The sequence below is a fragment of the Sceloporus occidentalis genome, unplaced genomic scaffold (genome assembly GCF_023333645.1).
Source record: "Sceloporus occidentalis isolate IW3139 unplaced genomic scaffold, rSceOcc1.0.p SCAF_5, whole genome shotgun sequence".
Lineage (NCBI taxonomy): Eukaryota > Metazoa > Chordata > Lepidosauria > Squamata > Phrynosomatidae > Sceloporus > Sceloporus occidentalis.
The window spans coordinates 75213810-75236926 of NW_028316985.1; the positions used below are offsets into that span (position 1 = coordinate 75213810).

At 37.0% G+C, this 23117-nt stretch overlaps 1 protein-coding gene across 2 annotated transcripts; it reads left to right on the forward strand.

Moving 5' to 3' along the window:
- The first annotated feature begins 670 nt into the window (after positions 1–670).
- On the forward strand, positions 671–21353 carry MLC1 (modulator of VRAC current 1). 2 transcript variants are annotated; one of them, XM_089524430.1, is made up of 13 exons: positions 671–1535; positions 2784–2917; positions 3622–3805; positions 8693–8782; positions 12700–12753; positions 12842–12943; positions 13615–13716; positions 15149–15220; positions 15313–15429; positions 16250–16306; positions 17592–17714; positions 18489–18650; positions 19795–21353. In XM_089524430.1, exons 3-13 carry the CDS (start codon positions 3626–3628, stop codon positions 19867–19869), a joined length of 1134 nt encoding a protein of 377 aa, XP_089380556.1. In that variant the 5' UTR covers positions 671–1535; positions 2784–2917; positions 3622–3625; the 3' UTR covers positions 19870–21353. The 2 variants fall into 2 exon arrangements, with proteins under 2 accessions (XP_089380556.1, XP_089380555.1); XM_089524429.1 differs by lacking the exon at positions 671–1535 and adding an exon at positions 2409–2518.
- Positions 21354–23117: the final 1764 nt, after the last annotated feature.

Genomic DNA, 23117 nt, shown 5'->3' on the forward strand with positions numbered 1-23117 from the left:
CTTGGGCTTCCAGGCTCAGTGCTGAATCCAGAAGTACCCCCAAACTACAAACCTGAGTTTTCAGGGGAAGTATCACCCCATCTAACACAGGTTGAATCCCTATTTCTGGATCTGTCTTTTGACTGACCAGGAGCACCTCTGTCTTGTCTGGATTAAGGTTCAATTTCTTTGCCCTCATCCAGTCCATTATAGCAGCCAGACGCTGGTTTAGGACAGAAACAGCTTCCTTGGAATTAGATGGAAATGTGTGATAGAGCTGGGTATCATCCACATACAGGTGTCACTTTATTCCAAAACTCCATATGACCTTCCCCAGCGGTTTCATGCAGATGTTAAAAAGCATAGAGGACAGGACTGAGTCCTGAGGAACCCCATAGGCCAGTGACCAAGGAGTCAGACAGGTATTTCCCAGCGCCACCTTCTGGGAGCACCCCTCCAGGAAAGAGTGAAGCCACTGTAGAACAGTACCTCCAAGCCCCATCCCAGAGAGGCATCTTAGAAGGGTACCATGGTTGATGGTATCAAAAGCCACTGAGGGGTCCAGCAAAATCAGCAGGGACACATTCCCCCTGTCCAGGTCTCTGCAAAGGTCATCCACCAAGGTGACCAAAGCTGTTTCTGTCCCATAAATAGGCTTAAAACCAGACTGACATGAATCTAGATAATCTGTCTCATCCAGGAACGCCTGGAGTTGGGACGCTTTCACACATACAACACCTTGCCCACAAATGGAAGATTGGACACTGGCCTGTAATTATCTAGTACAGTAGGATCCAGGGAGGTTTTCTTCAAAAGAGGTCTTACCACAGCCTCTTTTAAGCATGTTGGAACCCTGGCTTGCTGTAGAGGCATTAATCAATTCCCTTACCCACTCCACCAGTCCTCCTCTCGCCTATTTAATAATCCAGAAAGGGCAAGGGTCTAGTATACATGTGGTGGCTCTCACCTCTCCAAGGAACCTGTCCACATCCTCAGGCTGCACAAACTGAAAAGTATCCATCAATACTGGACAAGCAGGAGCCAAGGTTACATCCACTGAACCTGTATCAACTCTGGCGCCTAAGTCAGAGCGAATCCGAACAATTTTATCAGCAAAATGGTGGGCAAATTCCTCAGAGTGAGCTGTTGAGTGGCTTAAATTCTCTTCAGGACAAGATCGTACCAGATCCCTGACCACTTGAAACAGCTCAGCCGAACGATTCTGTGCAGCCCCAATAGTTTTAGTCAAAAAAGCCTTTTTTGCTGCCTCTATTGCACGACCATATGTCTTCAGGTAGATTTTAGTCTGCTTTGGTCGGAGTTTTCTACCACTGTCACTCAAGTCTTCGTCTTGTTTGCTTCATTGCTGCCAGCTCCTTAGAGAACCAAGGGGCTGGTTTAGCTTCACTCCATGAGACCGGATGCTTTGGAGCGATTGTGTCAACTGCCGTGGCACTAGACCTCTTTAACAATAAATAAATAAAATTCTAAGTACCTCACTGAAAGTGCAAGATTCCACAGGACATGACATTTAGAGTTGCATGAACCAGCTAAAGGTGTGGTATGGCTACATCTCAGGATGGTATAATTTATGTATTACATTTCAAGACAAAGCACTGCTACATAAATTTAAAAGCTGCTATAGTAAGTCCCTCTGCTTTGTAACAGAGAGATGAGAATATTGCATTGTATCAACAAAAGTTTCACGTTTTAGCTTGCACTAAACTTGATTTCTAAATCTGTCAGAAGTTGGCTTAGAATTAATGAACAACACTTATTAGTGGCATATCATTAGAAAATGAAATTCATGTTTGAACCCTTTTTCCTTTTCTAGAAATACAAATGAACATTTGAGTACATTGAAATTTCTGCATTTAGCAACCTGGTTGTTTACAGTTTGGTGAAAGCCTAATTATCTGCAAAACAATAATAATTCTAAAAGTGCCAAATATCCTTTTATACTTCCAAGAATAAAAAATGTTTCAATTGAGTTTCTGTTACGATTAGGTAGTTTTTCAGTGTTGTGCTGCTAAAGTTGTTTTGTTGTTGCAAAGAAATTGTGGGACTGTACCAAAAGCTCATGGCATTATACGAGTTGCCAGCGTGCCAGTATCTCCAGGGTAGATGGCATTCTTTGTTGCTTTGGTTTCCTAATAAAGGAATGAGGTTAAATAGAGCCAAAGCCCTTGCATGTTGTTGTTTGCTAAGCTTTAATCTGTCTTGGGTTTTGATTGGTTTTTAAACTCTCTTGTATAAAACCAAATATAAAATATGAAGCAAGAGTGCTGAGTTTATGTAACATTCTTATGTAACTTTAACTCATTTGAAATCAGTGAGATTTATTTCAAAGTACATATGTTTAGGATCTCAGTAGCAGATTTGGTCAAAAGATTCACATACAAGTTCTCTTTACCTTTCCTGCTATGGTCATATGTTACAGTGCTTCATGCTTTTCGGGTTAACTATTTAACAATTTCTCAAGATTAGCCAATCATACCATAAGTCTATATATTTCAGATGTGATTCCCATTGAGTTCAGGTAAGTGTGTGAAGATATGAAGCTTTTTTCACCAAGAGCTGTAACACACAATCATATGGAAGTGTATATTAAACTGTGAATGAAATATTCTTTAAAATAGATACTGCCTCAGGTTTTGCTTGTCCTAAAGCAATGATGAAATTAGCCTTGTGAGAATATGGTACAGTAATTTTTAGTGTGTTCTCCTCATTAAAATTCAACGAGCATCCCCTGTTCTCTGGCTTAACTGTGGTTTTTGCTGTGCCTTTGTTCCATGTATGAATAGATCTTGTTGAAAGCCAAAGTGGAAGAGCAAACTTTTCAAAGACAACATGAATCACTAAGCAGTGAGACTATAACAAAGTGTACAGGCAACTCTGCTCTCAAAATTATTCAGAGTTAACTATTTCATCATTTAAGGTATGTATGACAGATTTTAACAACGGATAAACATATGGTTAGGTTAGTCAGTTTACCAAATGTTGTAAATTAAAAGCTGATTATTTGCATTTATAGAACAAACTATGTTGTCACATTATAAAGCTTTCAGCAAGTAAGGTGTCAGAAAGTAGTGTGTTTTCAGGTATGTCTGCTTTGCCTATTTCCCTCTCTTACATGCCTGGTACATTGAAATGAAAGTTAGGAAACTATATATTAAAGAACACTTGTTCACCTCTTGATATAAGTTGTAGAAGTTGTTGAAAAATAGTTTTGATATTTTGAGAATTTCTCAAACTGAATTAATTAGACTGATATCAGTTTATATAAAATGTCATTAATTATTCATTGATTGCATATTCCAGTTAACTGTGGTTGGCATGTATAACTCTGCAGTAGTTAAAAATATAGATAACTAAAATTATTTACTGTACTGAACAGTTTGTACCATAGTCCTAAACACATTTACTATGCAACATGTAGTCCTTTCAGCTGTGCTGGAATATACCTTAACACCTTGATTCTAACCACATTATTTGACAATTCTGTTGAAATGTATGTGACATTACATATCTGACAACATGTACTGTATGATGAGAAGTTAAAAAAACCTGAGGAAATGGAGAATGGCATGAGATTTACTGGAGATCCCAAAATTGTAAATAAACTTTGTTTTCTCCTTAAAGAATTATGACCAAGGAAGAAGCTTACCGGGAAGAATTTAGCTATGACAGAATGCCGACTTTGGAGCGTGGGAAACAAGATAATGGAAATTATGTTCCGGATACTAAATCTAGTGACCTTCAGCTATCAAAAAGATTTCACCCTTGCTTTGTTTATAGAACATGGATCTATTCTTTGCTGATGGGTGTAAGTATGAATTGTTATAATGGCCTAGTTAGGCTGAAAAAGTTAGGGCAGTGTTGCAGAGATAATAGGAGAAAAAAAAACTTATTACATCATGGTCAGAAATATTTGAAATTAAATCCTAGAATATTTGAACTTTCTAAACATTTGGGTTAAAATTCTTATGATGTTAGCAGCACAACACTATGCATATTTCATTGGAAGCATAACCTGCATTCAGTGAGGCATAATTATTGATATACTGTATCTGAATCGATCCATTCATTTGTTTTCTTGTCTATATGTCTTTTCTATCTGTCATGCTGTACAAGTTCACATGTTTGATTACAGTCACCCAACTTATTATGTTATCTAATGGATCTAAAACAAATGCCACAGTAAAAGTTTGGACTCGGTCCATAAACAGCTTGGGTACCTTCCAATTACACACTTTGGATTACTTTATTTTTTTGGTTCAAGATTGCACATTTATTAATTGATTTTGCCCAAATTTGATACTTAGATTTGGTTGACATCCTAAACATTTATCTGCAGGTGTGGGGCTATTGGCAGACCTTCATTTAAAAAAACAACAACTGGGTTTTGATGCTGTTCTGCCAATATGTAGTATGAAACAAATTCTATATCAGCAAAATTTCCTAGTTGTAGGATTGCAAGTGCTGCCAGTCAAACTTTTGTTTCATTCAAATCATAATCAAAACTATCAACATTAAGGTCGGCAATATTAACTAAATTTCTTAGTTGCATTATAAAAGTGAGTTTGGATGTCAGAGACAACAGTTATCTCAAATTTTGTCAAGCTCTTTTCAGGACTTCTAAAAATTATGTAGCACCATAAAAAAAAGAAAGTAGAAAAAGTGGGATATAAAACAAGACAAGGGAGAAATTTCTGTTTGTCACAACTGAGGAAAGAATTTAATCCAGGAGAAGGTTAAAACATCTCTGGAAAATTAATGCTATATTTTGGAAGGAATGGAGGATCTCTTTAGACCCCTTTGAGGTCAGGATATAAGATTTCAATTTTAGACCAATATTATCATCAAGAGTAAATTGAAATCAAATTTCCAACTTTTGAATTAGCATGCATACTGATTGCTCTAAAAATGAAGTTTGCCTCTAAGTAGATTAAACTTTCTATTACCCTGAACTATAACCCAAAATATCTGGTTATGCAGACCACATACCTTTTCAATTATATAATTTATATCTATGAACAAAACAGTGGTAAGACTACTGGAGGCCATTTGCAAGCACTGTGGGGTGGGATGGAAGTGCCTACCCCCTGCAGATAAAATGATCACCAGTGGACTGTCACCTTCACCTTTGAAGGTGACACAAGCACAGTTCTGTGCTTGTAGATCTATAGATGATGGGTTCTTCAGCAAAAAAGAAGCCCAGTCACAATATTCTGGCAGCATATTGATAATACAGGCTGAGTATCCCCTTTGCCCTTATCTGGATTTCCAAAATTCGAAATACTCCATAATCTGCATCTGAGCAGGTATGCATAACATTGTACTCTTAATTTAATTGGGTCAGGTACATCAATTTATTGAGTCTATATGTGTGCTGGAGGGCCTGAGCATATGTGCAGGATAGTTCATGGTATCCTGCCCCTGGTCAGTCCCCAGGCCAGTGTGGTGATGGGTGGATGTTTACATGCCCAGTGTGGCACAGATGACACCCGGAAGCTGCCTAGAAGCTGTCCAGCTGTCCAGACGTGGGTGGCTTCAAGGCTCTCTGGAGCATCTTAAAGCTGCCCTAGGGCTGCGGCAGGGCCAGAAAAGCTGGCTCTTTCCTACCCCAAATAGGAGTGGATTTTTTCTGCTCCTGTTTGAGTCGAGTTCAAGGTAGATTAGGGCCATGGCGTGTGTTTGCCATGGCCCCAAAGCATCTTCGGCAGGGGTGGCTTCAAACCACCTTTTCTTGCCGGTCTGTTCCAGCCCTGTCTTCTTTTAAGGTCCCCATCGTGTAGGGTTGCCATAACCCTCCTGCTGACGGGACATTCCTGGTTTTTCACCACTAGGGGGCGTCCCTGCACGGTTTCCTCCTTGACTCAGGTTTGTCCTGGGTTTTGCCAATCTGGTGACTTTCACACCAAAATGGGTACTTTTCAGAGCCTTTGGTGTGATTTTGGTGGTTGGTTTTAATGGTAATTTTGAGAGTTGAAATAAGTTCCAATTATTTTTATTCAATTAGGGCTACGTTTTATTGCCATATTAACATTACAGGGACTTTCCAGGGATTTTGACTGAATATTTTGTGAGATATGGGGGGGGGGGATTTGGTGAGTTTTGGCCAAACGTTTGGGGAATTATCTTCGAGGCTTGTTGGCAACAATTGTTGCCAGATTCAGGAAGAGGAGCTCCTCCTCTGTTTGGTCCCAGCAAGGCAGCAGAGGGGAGAGGGCCATTTCCTTTGTCACCAAGGCGAGGATGATGATGATGAGGAGGATGAGGAGGAGGAAGAGGAAGAGGAGGAGGAGGAGGAGGTGCGTGGCCATTTTCAGTATTTATTTTGCCCCTGTGTATTTTTTCTAGCTTTGACTGCCAGGGCTCAATGCTCTGGAATTCTGGTGTCTGTGAGGCATTTGGTCTTCTCTGTCAGAGAGCTCTGGTGCCACAATAAACTACAATTCCCAGGATTCCATAGCACTGAGCCCTGGCAGTCAAAGCAGTGTGTTTTGGACACAGATATCCTCCTTTTGTGCGTTAATGAATGAATCCAGTCCCTAGCCTTTCTATCTCTCTCACACACTGCAGGAGTAATATCCCACTTTGAGACTGCTTTAACTCAATGGTAGGGAATCCTGGGAATGCTAGTGTTTGGGAGACATTGAGACTTCTCTGTCAGAGATGGCTCTGAGGCCACAATAGACTACAATTCCCAGGATTCCCCAGCACTGAGCACTCTCAAACTGGACCATTTCCTCAGTGTGGATGCACCTGGTGAGGCATTCTGGGGATTGCAGTTCAACTACGTTTGGAGGGTTATGTGACTCCCTGTCAGAGATAGCTCTGGGGCCACAGTGTACTACAATTCCCAGCATTCCCCAGCACTAACCCAGGACAGTTAAGTCACTCTCGAACTGGATTATTTTCTCAGTGTGGATGCAGCTTTGGTTAGGAACTCTGGGCATTTCAGTCCAGCTATGTTTTATTTCTGCAGTGTGTTTTGGACCAGAGACAAGGTGACCAGACATCCTCCTCCTTTTCCAGGACATGTCCTCTTCTGTCACATTTCAAAATGTCCTCCATTTTGATCATGCCTAAGAAACATGCATTTATATTAACATTTAAAAAAAAAATCATCATTTTTTTCGCGTGTCCTCCATTTATTAAAACTGTGTCCTACATTTGAAAATGCTATCCTACATTTGTCCTACATTTATCCCGGTTTGGAGGTCCTGGCTTATGGCAACCCTACCATCATGGTTCAGTCCAGGACCATTGGATTGGCTGACGAATCCTGGCCTGGGGCTATTGGCCTGCATTACCTGTACAGGATGACACCAGGCCGGGCGGGGGGGGCATGGGTCTTCTGACCTGTCTGTACAGGCTCTAAATGTGTGCTGAGTTAGTATCAACTGCAGATGTATATAAGTCTTAGCAGCAGACTGTTTCACTGCTTTCCATTCAATGTAGAAAAAGGTAAATAAAGTTATCAATTCACCTGATCACTAGTTGAATAGTTGTCTAGGCAAACAGAGAAAGAATTAAAATTACACTTTTGTTGTGTTTTTAGCTGTGATGTTTCCCAAGGATGCTTAGAGTATGTCAAGAACTTCCTAATTTTATATTCATTGATTTTTTATTTTTATTTTTGATGCAACTGTCACTATGCTATATATACAGTTCCACGTCTGTAATGAATGTGGACAGGTCAGCTAACAATAATTTGTTCCTGGTTATTTTCTTCTCAGTTTATCTATAGGCTTGAGTGATCAGGGTTGTAACCATCATTTTTGTGAGCCTTTTGTTAGGTAAACTGCAGAAATACAAATATTTTATTTATGCCTTCTGCATCCCAAAGGCTCAAGAAGAATGCCTTTAAAAAGATATCGCAATTTGCCAATATTGCCAAAGGCGAAAGCCTAGTTCTTGCTATTCTTTGGGACCTTTTTTTACAACATTATAATAATTTTATAGTCAAACCTATGCTGTAAAACTTGCCTGTTCACAGGTGTTTTTTGGTGGCTAAAGCTTCCAGCACACTTGCTACAAGGCAGAGAAGTAATAACTGAGGCTACTGATTATTTTTTCTCAGTACCTTGTTAACCAGAAATGCTTGTAAAAACTTTGGAATGCACCACTGCATAGCCACAAGATGTAGACACACTGTCTGCCTTTGGTTAAATGCTTTCATTCTGTCTGCCAAAAAAGAAGCTTGTTTTCTTTAGTTAGCAAAAGTAGCTGTTGAACATTAAAAAAAACCCAAGTCTGTGTGTGTCTTTTGAAAAGTAGTAGTTAGCTGTAATAAAAACATTTGTATATATTTTCCATGCAGTTTGTGATGAAAACAAGAATTTCCCTCAACAATTGCACAGAAAAGAGAAAGTGACTTATTTGTGTGAATTTTCTCACCATCTTAGTATAACTGGTGATAGCTACTTTTATGTCATTATATATGAAAGCTTCCGAAGTTGTTTTGCTTTATTATTGCCAAATCATTGCATAATAGGTTTAAGACTTGGAAGCAATAACATGTTTTTTTTACCTTCTCTTTTTTATTTCACTATCATTGCTGCAGAAAAGTCATTATTAAAGGATCTATTATTATTATTATTATTATTATTATTATTGGATCCAGTATATTCTTTAAAAAATGTACCAACTTTCACAGTTGTTGAGTTACCAGTATTTTACCTTCTGTCAAATTTCTGTGTTTCAGACTTGCATACTTGTGACGTCTGGATTTTCACTTTATTTGGGGAATGTTTTTCCATCCGAAATGGATTACCTGCGCAGTGCAGCAGGTTCAGTAAGCATTATATTTTATTTCTGACAAATATTTTATGTGTTTCAATGGTCTTATTTCAAATTTATCACTTTAGTCATAGTTAAACTGCCAACATGACTTCTTTACATAACTCTTTGCTCTTTTTTACATACAGTGTTTATTATATATATAGTGGTTGCAGAATTCCCTGTGGATACTAAAATCTGTGGATGCGCAAGTCCCATTATATATAGTGGCATAGTAAAATGGCATCCTATACACAAAACAGCAAAATCAAGGTTTGCTTTTTCGGGATGTGTGTGAATATTTTCAGCATGTTTCACTGTCAAACAGCTGTTACTGTCAGGATGTTCCTCCTAATGTTGAGGTGGAATCTCTTTTCCTGTACCTTGCATCCATTTCTCCAGGTTCTATTCTCTGGAGCAGCAGAAAACAAGCTTGCTCCAACCTCAATATGACACCTCTTCAAATACTTATACAGAGCTATCATACTGCCTCTTCTCCAGGCTAGACATACCCTGCTCCCTAAGCCTCTCCCCATATGGCATGGTTTCCAAACCCTTCACCATTTTGGTTGCCCTTCTCTGGACACGCTCCAGCTAGTCATCATCCATTTTGAATTGTGGTGCCCAGAACTGGATACGGTATTCCAGGTGAGGCCTGACCAAAGCAGAAGAGTGTGGCACTATTCCCTTGATCTAGACACTATACTTCTACTGATGCAGCCTAGAATCACATTGGCCTTTTTGCTGCAGTTGGGAATGGGGACAGAATTGAAAAAGGACCAAGAATGTCATTGAGAGGAACCATTCAGGTATATATCTTCTAACAAAATTTTATCATAAAACATTTCCAAATTACCCAGCATACAGCTTAGTAGGGGAGATATCAGTTGTTTACAACTCTGGCTGCAGAAGATGCGAGATAACAAAACATAGGACATTATTTTGACTGCATGAGACCTGCATGGGTTGAGTCTTGCGGAAGTGTGCAATTCAGCATACCTGCTAAAGAGTAGTTTTGAGGGGAAAGCATTGCATCTGGCCTTAGTGAATAATATACAATAGTTTGGCACAATTAGATTATTTAGATAGACAACATGTTGAAAGGGTCCCACAAACTGGATATCTAAAGAAATGGGCAAACAAGACATGGAGGAATTGGCCTGAAGACTACAAAATGCAATATCCTACAAACCATGTTTATTAAATTTTAATCTGTCTCATGAGCCAAGGGGTAAAACAGATGGGTGGATAGGAGAGGCCTCTGGCTGCTCCAGCCACAATCAGGCCCTGATCAGCCCAGGACTACAGCAACCACACAGCCAACAACATGGTCCCAAACAGGCTTCTGGCAGGAGCAGTTTTTCACCTCTCCTTTTTGGGCTGGCTCTTGCAGCCTCTATGCAGCCTTGGGGTAGGGTTGCCATAACCCGGCGGCCCCCGTGCCATTCACGGTTTCGGGGGGCCCCTCCCGGTCACGGTCCGGTTTGGGCCCCCACCCGTGCCTTGTTCCCGGTTTGGGGGGTCTGCTCCGGCCATTGCCGCTGCCGCTAATGCGGCTGCTGCGGCGCCGACCCACCTCCTCCTCCTCCTCCGGCTCCACCTTCCTCCTCTTCCTCGGCAGGCCGGCGGCAGAAGCGCCGCTGCCACCGCGCCCCCACTGAGAGAGCTTGCGCGCTGCCCAGTCCTCAGTAGGGGTTAATGGCAGCGCGCGCGCCTGCCCCATTCCCTCCGCGCGCGCGTGCGTGCTTGCCCCGCTTCCCTTCCTCCCGCGCCAGGCATCCTAAGGAGGAGGAGGGGGGAGAGGAGGAGGAGGAGGAGGAGGAGGAAGGAGCAGGAGGAAGGGTGCCTGAAGGCCAGGGCAGAATTGGGCCACAGAAGGAGGAGGAAGAGGAAAGCTGAGTCAGTGGCCATTAGGTCTGCCTTGGTATTTTGGGGGTTTTAAATTATTTTTTAAAATATAAAATACTTATTTTATTTAATTTTTTAATTTTTATTATTGCTTTTTATTTTTTATTGTATTAATTTTTATTATTGCTTGTTTTTATTTTATTTTATTAATTTTTATTATTGCTTGTTTATTTTATTTCATTAATTTTATTATTGCTTGTTTTATTTTATTTTATTAATTTTTATTATTGCTTGTTTTTATTTTATTTTATTAATTTTTATTATTGCTTGTTTTTATTTTATTTTATTAATTTTTATTATTGCTTGTTTATTTTATTTCATTAATTTTTATTATTGCTTGTTTTATTTTATTTTATTAATTTTATTATTGCTTGTTTTTATTTTATTTTATTAATTTTTATTATTGCTTGTTTTATTTTATTTTATTAATTTTTATTATTGCTTGTTTTTATTTTATTTTATTAATTTTTATTATTGCTTGTTTTTATTTTATTTCATTAATTTTATTATTGCTTGTTTTTATTTTATTTTATTAATTTTTATTATTGCTTGTTTTTATTTTATTTTATTAATTTTTATTATTGCTTGTTATATTTTATTTCATTAATTTTTATTATTGCTTGTTTTATTTTATTTTATTAATTTTATTATTGCTTGTTTTTGTTTTATTTTATTAATTTTTATTATTGCTTGTTTTTGTTTTATTTTATTAATTTTTATTATTGCTTGTTTTTGTTTTATTTATTTAATTTTTATTATTGCTTGTTTTTGTTTTATTTTATTAATTTTTATTATTGCTTGTTTTTGTTTTATTTTATTAATTTTTATTATTGCTTGTTTTATTTTATTTCATTAATTTTTATTATTGCTTGTTTTATTTTATTTCATTAATTTTATTATTGCTTGTTTTTATTTTATTTTATTAATTTTTATTATTGCTTGTTTTATTTTATTTCATTAATTTTATTATTGCTTGTTTTTGTTTTATTTTATTAATTTTTATTATTGCTTGTTTTTTTATTTTATTACATTAATTTTTATTATCAAATATATGCACCCCTGCCTTGTTTTTTTATTTATTTTTTCATTATTTTTTATTATTAAATATATGCAAGTGCATTTTTTGTGTATTTATGGTGCTTTGAATGCTAACAAGTCTGCCTTTCTTGGCTAATTATAGTGATGATGATGATGATGATGATGATGATGATATCAACAAGCCTCTGAGGCACGGCCAGTGTAACTTGCTGTGATTTTTACAAACTCATGCGCAGTGAAGAAAAACCACAGTCCCTTGCCCAAGTACACACTTCTGAGAAGTACAGTTGAACCCGAGGGCAAGTCCATTTCTGCCAAAATGTCCTCCATTTTGATCATGCCTAAAAACATGCATTTATATTAACATTTTTAAAAAAAACACTCAATTTTTTGCACGTCCTCCATTTTTATAAAAATGTGTCCTACATTTGAAAATGTTGCCCTACATTTGTCCTACATTTGTCCCGGTTTGGAGGTCCTCACTTATGGCAACCCTACCTTGGGGCAGCTTCTGGCCACTCCAGGAGTGTGTGTCATCTGCATGCCGCAAAGCAGCCTGAAGCCAGTCCTGTTTTGGGCCTAAGTTAGAGAGCAAAGATGAAGACAAGCCAACAAAGGCCAGCTTTTGGGTAACAAACGTGGACCACCTGATAGCATAGTTGTCCAAAGCAAGGTGACCTAGTAGTCCTTTGTCACACTTAGAAACAAATACTTTGAGGATTTGATAATACACGATTTCAAAAGTGGCTTACTGTGTTTAAAAATAACATATTGGGCTGCATCTAGTTGTTAGTTGCAGCAAAAGAAAACCAACTGAATCAATAGGAATTTGATACGTCAAGACTTACATACATTCCACTGGTTCAGTACAGTTTTCACCTTGCACATCAACTGGATGTAGCCTATTGTGTGCCATACTTTTGGGAAATTGCTATACTCTTGGTGTTCTGGTTTTTATGTTGTTCTCTTAATTTTATTCTTTCTTAGTGTATTCCTTCAGCAGCTGTGAGTTTTGCCATAGCAAGAAACAAAATTAATGTGGTAAGTGCTTTACGTTTGAAAAACTGTTAATAATTAATTGGTTTAATTAAAGCAAAGTATTATTATTATTATTATTATTATTTTACAGATACCCAATTTTCAGATGCTGTTTGTATCCACATTTGCGGTTACAACAACATGCTTAGTTTGGTTTGGATGTAAACTTATCCTGAATCCTACTGCAATAAATGTGAGTTGGAAAAAAAACAGCTTTTAGTTTGCTCTTTGATACTGCTGTTTGATACTACGCACCACGCACTGCCACAGGCACAAGCTTGAGCATCCGCGTTTTCCCCTTATGTGGGGGGCGGCGGAATGGATCCCCTGCATAAGGGAAGGGACGACTGTACTCATAAATCACTCCCATATAGAAAGCTGGTTGTATAAAATGGCCTCTTATGTCATATAGCCAGTGATAATTTCCAATGGAAATTATCAATTCTAGAATTTTGAAAATTAGACATTCTTCATGGGAATCTGCTTCACAATAGCATTTTATATATAATTTACCAGCCAGTCTGGTGTAGTAGTTTGAATGTCTGGAGATCAGGGTTTGATTTCCCCGCCCAGCCATGTAAACCTACTAGGTGACCTTGGGCAAGTCACACTCTCTCAGCCTCAGACTATGGCAATGGCAAATCTTCTCTGAACAAAAAAGCTTGCCTTAAGGTTGCCATAAATTGGAAACAACTTGAAGACATGCAACAACAACAACAACAACAACAACAAAATTCATGAGGTCCCTGTTTTAGGAGATACCATTGCAAACTGAGTGCTTGGACTTTGGACTTTGGACTGTTTGATATATTTTTGTAAACACATCTGTATTAATCTGAATTATTACATACATTTCATACACAGATAAATTTCAACTTGATTCTCCTAATTCTACTGGAAATTTTCATGGCAACTACTGTAATAATTTCAGCTAGGTCAAATGAGGAGTGCTGCAGAAGGAAGAAAGTAAGTTGTCTTTTCTTTAATATTTTAAAAATACCCTAAAGACTCTGTTTCAGCAATTTTCATGAATCCCTTTTCCCACATTACAACAACATCTGCTTTTCTTCATACATATACTTAGGGCCTCAGCCAAAACATATCCACTTAAATTGCACAATATAGTGTAGTTTGGATGGCAGCAACCCATTCAAAGTCTGTGTGCTGCTGAATATTGTTCCTTGTAGCATGTTTCAATTGAGATAATTTTGGATATACCCCTAGTTCTTTCCTTTCTTATGTCTGTATTTTTATGGACGTTAAATATTTGCATATGGACAAATGGTTAATAGCAAGATCATTAACTTCTTTATTCCTTTCAAAGGATAAAATTAATATCCATGTTATATTCTGCAAATAAAGAAATATAAACCTCCACTTTTATACTTTTGTTGTTAATTGTGCTGTGCCTATGCAACTACAGTTCTAAACAATACAAAATCTACATGTGAAATATTGTCTGTACCTGTGCTAAAATATTCCTTTGCATCGATACATGCCACCAGTGAATAGTGTCACTTCCAACTTGAGTTCTATGCTGAAAAGACCACAAAGAAATTACTGCTGGTGTGAAATGAACTGTCCTCCAGTCTTATAGAAGAATAATGCTACAAACCTCAGATAATTTATTTTACATAACTAGTCCAGGGTGAATGTCCTTCCATATGTGGGAAGCCTCTTCTGAGAATGGAAAGGTTTTGCATGAATAAAAAGAACCACAGTCAGCATGGTCTTCTGGTAATGAAACTCATCCTGTTGCATAATGTCTCAAGAAGCATTCTTGCTCATGGTTTGCTGGCACAACTCATTGCACAATCTCTTATACAGAGTCTTACACAATGTCATAAGGTACCCATTTGCACTAACGCCTTGTCATTTAGTCTTCAACTAGATCTTGGGTAATGGTTTGGAGAATAGTGTCATTACCAGAATTTCTTTCAGCAGTGCACCTCTGGATCAAGTTGCCTATCAATATAATCTTCCCTCTGACCAAGTTTAGAAATAACTATACTATTTCAGCATGAGTAGGTGACACTAAATGAACATATAGATATGTGTTTGTGTGTTTATATATATGTGTGTTTGTTTGTGTGTGCTCATATGCATATGTAAATGATAAAAAGGTGTATATATGGGAAGAAAGAGGCCGTCATTAATTTTTCTGTGCCAAAGTAATTCACATTTATTTGCTACATAAGAAGGAGCTGTCTAATTCACATAAAGAATATATGTATGTTATATTTAACATGAATTTAAGTATGAGCATCTCCATTTCTGAATGCAGAGATGAATGAAAAAGGTACCAGTATAGTTATTGCCACCCATAGGAAGCATCTGCGGTGTAAATACTAACACCTGACAAGGTATTTCCTTACTTGATCATCTTTTGTTCTTTTAGACAACTATGTATGATAGCACCAGCACATTGAATAACATCACCTTTCCAACGCGTATCTTAAAATCCTATTCGGTAAGAAATCTTTGTTTAGTCAAAGTACTATCAATCTACTATAAATTGGTTATTATATCTAAATTCCCTATACATTCTTTCTTTTGAAAAAGGTAATTGAAGTGATTATTGGAATTTCTTCTGTGTTTGGTGGAATAATCGCTTTGAATATGGACGTGCTAGTTCCAGGCCCATATCTTTCTGTAACTTTCTTTTGGATCTTAGTAGCGGTAAGTATTGTGCAACTGATTAGAACTTTTTATAAAATAGTTCAGTTCAATTTTTTTTAAATCACTGAATTATGCCTATGCATTAGTAAGTAAAGACTGGACATTGTGGTTGTTATTTATGTATTATGTATAGATATTATTAACAACATCTGTATGTGTTCCAAAGTAGGAATCTTGTGGGAAAGCATCCAGGTATATTTCCTACCTGCTCTATTATACTCAAAGTTCTAGATTAAGAAAACAATGTGACAGTATAAAAATAAAACAACCTGAATCAAAGACAAAAAACATGGGATATTAAATACATAAAAGCATCATGTAAAACACATTAAAGTACAATAATATACATAATTATTTTTGCAAAGAAGAGATGGGATAATATCTCCACTTAAAAGCTGTGATAAATTGCACATTTTCTTGTGAGTATGGATCCATACAGACAGGCCAAAATAAAGCTGCTTCAGATCATTTTGGAGGTATGTGTCCTAAGAGTTCGAAAGCTGCACCAAAGCCTAAGGACTGGAGCTTGGCTTTGGTGCAGCTTCTGGACTCTGGACATCATTTAAACAGCATACCTCCAAAGTGACCTGAAGCAGCTTTATTTTGTCCTGTCTGTACCGAGCCCTTTGTCTCATTAAAAAGAATGGGATTTAACTTCTGAAGAAACATGTATGAGAGTGCAGTGTAAATCAACTCACTATAAACAGGAAGTGCAATTGATACATGAACATGTTTTCCCAGCATTAATTGCTCTGTGAAGAATCATAGTATGCCTTAATTTCTGAATCTAAACATTTCTTCTAATCGGATTTTCTCCTAGTGTTTTCCCAGTGCCATTGCAAGCCATGTTGCTGCTGAATATCCAAGTAAATGCTTGGTAAGTGTGTTAATAAAATATTGAGTTCTTAGTAGCATTTGAGTGGAATGATACCATTTTGCATGGTTTTGCTGTTATTCATAAAATAGATCCAGTAGGTCTCAGTGAAAGCAAAACCATAACTAGTCTGATACGTTACTTCTAACTTCTAGGTGTCATAATGGAGCTGTCATTGCCTACTGTAATGCCTTACATTGATCTGATAATAAACACAAAAAGAAATGGCTTTGCAGTTTTATTATATTACTTGAAAAACCTATGTAATCAGAGATAATAGTGGGATAAACAGTTCTGTATTTTTGAGAGCCAGCGTGGTGTAGTAGTTGGAGCATTGGACTACGCCTCTGGAGATCAGGGTTCAGTTTCCTGGTTGAGCATGAAAACCAGCTGGCTAACCTTGGGCAAGTCACACACTCTCAGTCTCAGAGGATGGCAATGGTAACCCCCCTCTGAAGAAACTTGCCAAGAAAACCCTTTGAAAGGTTCACTTTAGGTTTGCCATCAATAAAAAATGACTTGGAGGCACACAACAGCAGCACCAGCAGCAGCACCAGCACAACATCTGTTTCTCAATCATTTCAGTTAGCATTTATTTACTTTACTCTCTTCCATTCAGAATGTCTACAAGGATCATAACAATTATTCTCTGCTGGAGTCCACTCACATACAATACCGAGTGTCATGTTCCTAGTCCTAATCTGTTCTGTTTCATGGTTCTGTTGCAAGATTTTATTATATACTTACATAGAAGTCTGAGTGTTTTATGTCATGATGCAGGCAGGATGAAGTAGGGAAGGTGTTTAATAATGCAATCCCATCCATATGAGCTCAGAAGTAAATCCCAGGATTACAACCTAGTTGTCAGATTTTGTCCCAGTCTTGGTATATCTAGGTTTTCTTCTCCCTGTTTTTACTTTCTGTTGGCTTCTGTCATAATCCAGTGTTCATCCAGAGTTTAGTATGCAGTACTTTGAAGCTTCTGTGTCTGCTTGGATATTTTAAATGCTTTGGGTACTCTGAACGTATACTTATATACTTAATATATACTTAGTAATTTTAGGTCTAAAATATTCATGAATGTGAATTTCTAGTATTTTATATTTAGTGATCACTTCTCCATAGAGGAAGGTTAATGTTAGAATATGTTTTTTTCTATGAATAAAACATTGCAGAGTTCACTTGCACAAGCTTAGGAAAGTACACAAATATCCATGTACCTTTATATTGTTTAACAGTGTATATCTCTTATTGTCTAATCTATATCACAATTATATCTTTAATTTAGGTAGAAGTCCTGATTGCCATAAGCAGTGTTACATCTCCATTGTTATTCACAGCTTCAGGATATTTGTCCTTCAGTATAATGCGCACTGTTGACATCTTTAAAAACTACCCACCAGCAGTTCAAGTATGTATTGTTTTAAGTTATTGTGGCGGGGGGGGGAGTATCTTGTGTATCTTATGAGTAGGGCCACAATTTTCAGTGAAAGTCACTAATTTCTGAGAAATCTGAAGTTTAATAAATGAAATTATTTGACTTTGGAACAATTATGGAGAGAAGTAGTAACAGTGATTTATAGATAGGGATGAGTGGTTTGTGGATTGAGGATGAGAAATCGTGAGCCAGGAGGTTAAGGAGCAGAAATATGAAAGGGACAAGGGAAGGCTGGATGATGTGGATTTATTTAAACTAATCAGCTAAGGTTGGATTCCAGAGTGTAGTAAAAATTGTGAAAACATGGTAGAAACCAAGTCAAGGCTAGTGAATGTATATTGTATTTTGCTGTGGTGCCACTTGTGCATTTTCTAATTCTTGGAATGTTTTAGAGATGTTTATCAATTGATTGGAATCTATTTATATTTCAACAGTGAAAATATTTGCCAATTTGCATTGTGCCAAATATGTCAGTTTTCAAGAAATTATTTCAGTAACACTGTAAAGCACGACAAATTTCTTCTTGTCAGCTATGGTAATTGAATGTGCTAGTACTTCTGATTACAGATGTCCAAAATAAATTTCTCAGCCACGTTAAAATAAGAGATTGAAAATAAAGACATTTGTATTCTTTGTGTGTTGTGAAGTTCTGCTACTATTTAGATATATACATAGTAATCCAGTTTACATAATTTATATACAAATTATTTTGTGCACATGTTGTTCTGTTTATGCACTGATTTTCAGCAATCTTATGATGTGCTACTCCTACTTCTAATGCTGATGCTGTTAATTCAAGCTTTCCTGACCACTGGTACTGTCATCCTGTGTGTAAATTTCAAAGCAAAAATGCAGATGCATGATTTACTGTGGGCTGTGCCACCAAAACAAGGGTACAAAACAGCAGAGGTAAGTTAAAATTTACATTTTAAAATTTGTCCAAATATGAAATGTTTCAGATCACTCTTTATGTTTGTGTACATGTGCATTAGGGATGGAAAGAATATTCCAAAATGTTCAAAAATGTTTGGAAAATATGTTTCTTAATTGTTGAGAAACCCTGGTGAGAAGAATCTCTGACTGGCAATGATCTTTGTAATGCAGGAATTATTCTGTGCAAAATTCACACATTTTGTGTGTAACAGAAAGCCCTATTTCCTGTGCAGAAAATGTTGTAGTTGTGGACTTATTCTGCTCAAAATTTCCATAGTTTTGGTGCAGAAAACATTTTCTGCACTGCATTTTCTGCACTGGAAGTAGCAATTTATGCACAAAAGATAATATTTCTGTGCAGAAAATGCTGTTTTCTGCACAAAAAATATACACACCAAACTGTTATACAGAATAATTCCCAATGTGCACAAAGGAGTCTTTCAAAATGGCACACTTTTCAAAGGCTGTCTCAGTGGGAAGAAAACTCCTAAAATAAATCAATACATTCAAGAATTTATTAAAAATTACCTCCCTAGGGTCTGCATGCATCTGCTTGATGAACAGAAAAGTGATAAATAAATGCTTTTAATTATTATCATCATCATCATCATTTAGGTATCAATGTCATCACTATGATTCTTTAAAATATGGAGGGCATAGTTCTTTAAATTAGAAGTAAATGATATACTGAAAGATTTATTATGAACCTTAAATCTACTGATATGTAGATCTGAACTGTCCTAACCAACCATCTGATTGTAGTTTTTTTGAAGACTGCATACTACATAATGGGGCTGGGTGAGAAAAAACTCAATATAGGCCTTCATCTGGATGTGTATGAGTGATTATATTCTTGTTTCTCCCTTTCTCCCATCTTTCTGTTGCCTCATTTTAATACTATCTGAATATACACTATAAATTATTTCAGGGAAGAACACTTTTCTGTAAACTACTCTCTACCCTGAAATTGGCATTTAAGTAATTTTTAATGGATGTTTAGGTCAGTTTATTGGAATGGAAAAACTATTGTAAATTATATTTTTAAATGTGTACATAACTATAAAATATTACTTTCTTGTCTAACACTGATGCATTTTTCCATTGAAACAATTTATTTTAGGTTTCCAGTAGCAGCATGAAAGATTTTGACAAAGAGAAGGCATGGAAAGCTGTTGTAGTGCAGATGGCTCAGTAATCTGGACTTGAGAAATTGAACCAAGAAAACTGTTAAATTAGGGCACGTTAATCTTTGCATTTGGAATTGCTGTGGTCATGGTCTCAGAGCAACTTATTTCATAGCATCCCCACTAAATAATTCAAAGTGGTTTCAAAATAGCAGGATATTCACAATAAACAATTGCGTCTTTCTTGAAAGTAATGCAGCTTGTTCCAGTAGAGTGTGCATCTGACTGTAGTTTATTAAAACTGTAGTATGTTTTATTAGTAAAGAAGCTTTACAGCAGTGACACAGTAAATAGAAATTAAGACCATCTGAACAGTAAAATACACTGCATATACTCGTCTATAAGTCTAAAAATTTATGCCCAAAAATCGACCCCAAAATCTCGGGTCAATTTATTTAGGGGTCAATATAGTAATGTAATAGCAGTTCTTTCAGATTTCCCCATGCAGTGGGAAAATAGTCTCTTTTTCTCTGGAGCCAAACAGAAAGAGTCCTAAGTGATTAATTGCTTTTAAACAAATAAACGGAGTCCCTCTCCTACCTGCTGTCTGAGGAGTGAAGGACAAAACGAAAGTTGAAACAATGAAGCAAAAAGCCTCAGTTAGATTCTCTTTTGCTGCATGCACACAGACACACACTGAAGGAGCCTCCAAGTTTTACCCTCGACCTATCCACGGTTCATGGCAAAATCCATAATTTTGGCCCCAAAACCTGTCCTCGATTTATACATGAGGTCAAGTTATAATTGAGTATATAAGGTATGTGGTTATGTGGTATTTCTAAAGATATTAATATAATTGCCAGTATTCAGTTGGTGTAATAATTTAACCCTCACCCAGTTGGATTAAAAAAAAAACTTTTATGAATGACTTCTTTGGTATTTTCTGAATCCAATATATTGTAGGGTATAAAAACACTTCATGTTTGTGGGTGTAGGAAAAAAAGGTATTGCAGAATGTGAAAACATCCAGAGCCAGAAAACAGATATCCACATGGGATAGAACGTTTGTTTTAACTAGCTGCCAGACCTTGTTTTTTGCAAAAATGTAACCAACATAATTTTTCTGCTTTAAAACAACTACCACGTTCCTTTGATATCACTCCAGCATAGGAAACAAATATTAATCCTGAAGGGACATTAATGGTGTTATTTATTTTCAGGAAGCCCTAGCGTTAAAGATAGTATAGGAATATTTTCAAGTGTAATAACAAAAAATCTATTTAGGGAAGTGTCTTCCATGAAATCCAACTTTGTGCATTGATACATGATGCATGTCATTTCAGTGTTGCAGTGGTCCTTGGAAAGAAATTTCCCACATTTGATTCATCTGCCTACTGCAAAAGTAACAGCTGGGTGGAGTTGCTATAGTTTATTCTACTAACATCCATTAAGTCTTTAGTTAGCAGACCAAGTTTCTACTTCAAGACTGGTAAAAAATTGTGCAACAGCATATTTCATCCAGTGCAGAAGTATTGTTTAACCAGTGTTGTCACCACAGTGTGCTCCATGTGGTGAACCAGGCTTCGTGATATGATAAATATCTCCCTTGGGAGAATTGTGATGTTTAAGCATTACAACAACAATACCTTTTTATTTCACATTTGATTGATTTATTTGTCATATACTGCCAGAATGTACATTTACCTCTGAACTCAACCACCTGCTTATCAATGGTTGGTTCCTTTCTTGGTTTGAACTATTTTTGAAGTTGTTCAGCAGAGTCCCTGTGTCTCAGAAGGCATCTAGTTTATCAATGACAGTGCTTCATTCTTATTTTCATATTGAACATCAAGTAGCTTATTCATAAAATTCTGATGGAGAGGCGGGATAAAAATAAATTATTATTATTATTATACATCTTCAGCTTCACCATTGTTTAAAGAGGCAGCTTTCCAATGCTACCTGTCATAGTTCCTACAAGGCTTCTTGTCTGTGATGCACCCCTACCAGGAGCGATAGACCAATGTATGTCTTTAGCTTAATGGTGTCAAGTGCCTTCACACTTTGACTTTCATACAGTTCCTCTCGTTCCATGTCCTGAATACTAATTGCACTGATCTATTTGTTTAATGAATTCTGTAGGATGAAGGATGCTTTATGTGAGGAGTTGTTCAAAGGTTTCTGTTAGTGTTTCCTCATTTGTATCCTTCTGTGTCCCTGTACCTTAATAACTTATGTTTCTAGATGTTGTGCAGATGTGTCTGTAGATGTTTACACCAGATGCTTCCATTCCTGCCTTTCATGACATGAATAGCCACACTTGGGTCTGTTACAGACTACCAAAATAAAGCTGCTTCGGGTCTCTTTGGAGGTATGCTATTTAAACGATGCTTGGGTCCTAAGAGTCCGGAGGTCGCGCCAAAGCCACACTCCATTCCTAAGCACTGGAGTGCAGCTTCCGGATTCTTAAGATGCATGCATCATTTAAACAGCATACTTCAAAGAGACCCGAAGCAGCTTTATTTTGGTAGTCTGTAACAGGCCTTGATTCTTCTTGTGGAGGATCAGGGGAGCTGCAGGTGCACTTGTTTTCTTCCCACCTCTAGGTCTTCTACTCATTGGATGATCATGGTTTGAGGTCTATCTTTCCCATGTACCTGGAGACAAATCCAGATGGTATTCTTCAGCTATGCTTGTAGAAATGCTCTGATGGCATATTGTTTTCAGATTCTGAGCTGATTTCAGTGGATATCACAATGTCTTCATCTTCAGATGTGAAATAATCGTTCTCAGAATCAGTCTGAAAGAACTACTTCCTCTGAAGTACAACTTTTTCACTACCAGAGTGCAGGACATGAAATGTAAAAATATCTATGGCCAGGTATAGTGAATTGCTGCTTTCTCCCATTCTTGCTTCTATAAGTAGGAACTGACTTCATCCACTGCTATCTGACAATGAAGAAATAATAAAATGGAGATATATTTATCATCTACACTTGCCCCATTTAGAGCCAAGCAAAATAATACAGAAATCTGAACAAACACAATTACTGTTAATGAGTAGCTATATATTTTTTTCCCTCTCTAGTAAGGTCTCTGTCTCACAGGGAATCCAGAATGCTAACATTGCTTTGCCTACAAAACAATTTTGACCTTTATAAACAGTATACTTTTCTATCTTATTAGACAATTGTCTATTTATGTAGATGATGAGATTTCAGAATAAATTGTCTTTTAGTGATTCTCTGCTTGGACAGAGAAAGGGGAGCATCTTTTCCAAGCACTCAAGACAACTCCACAAAACAGCATGGAGCATTTT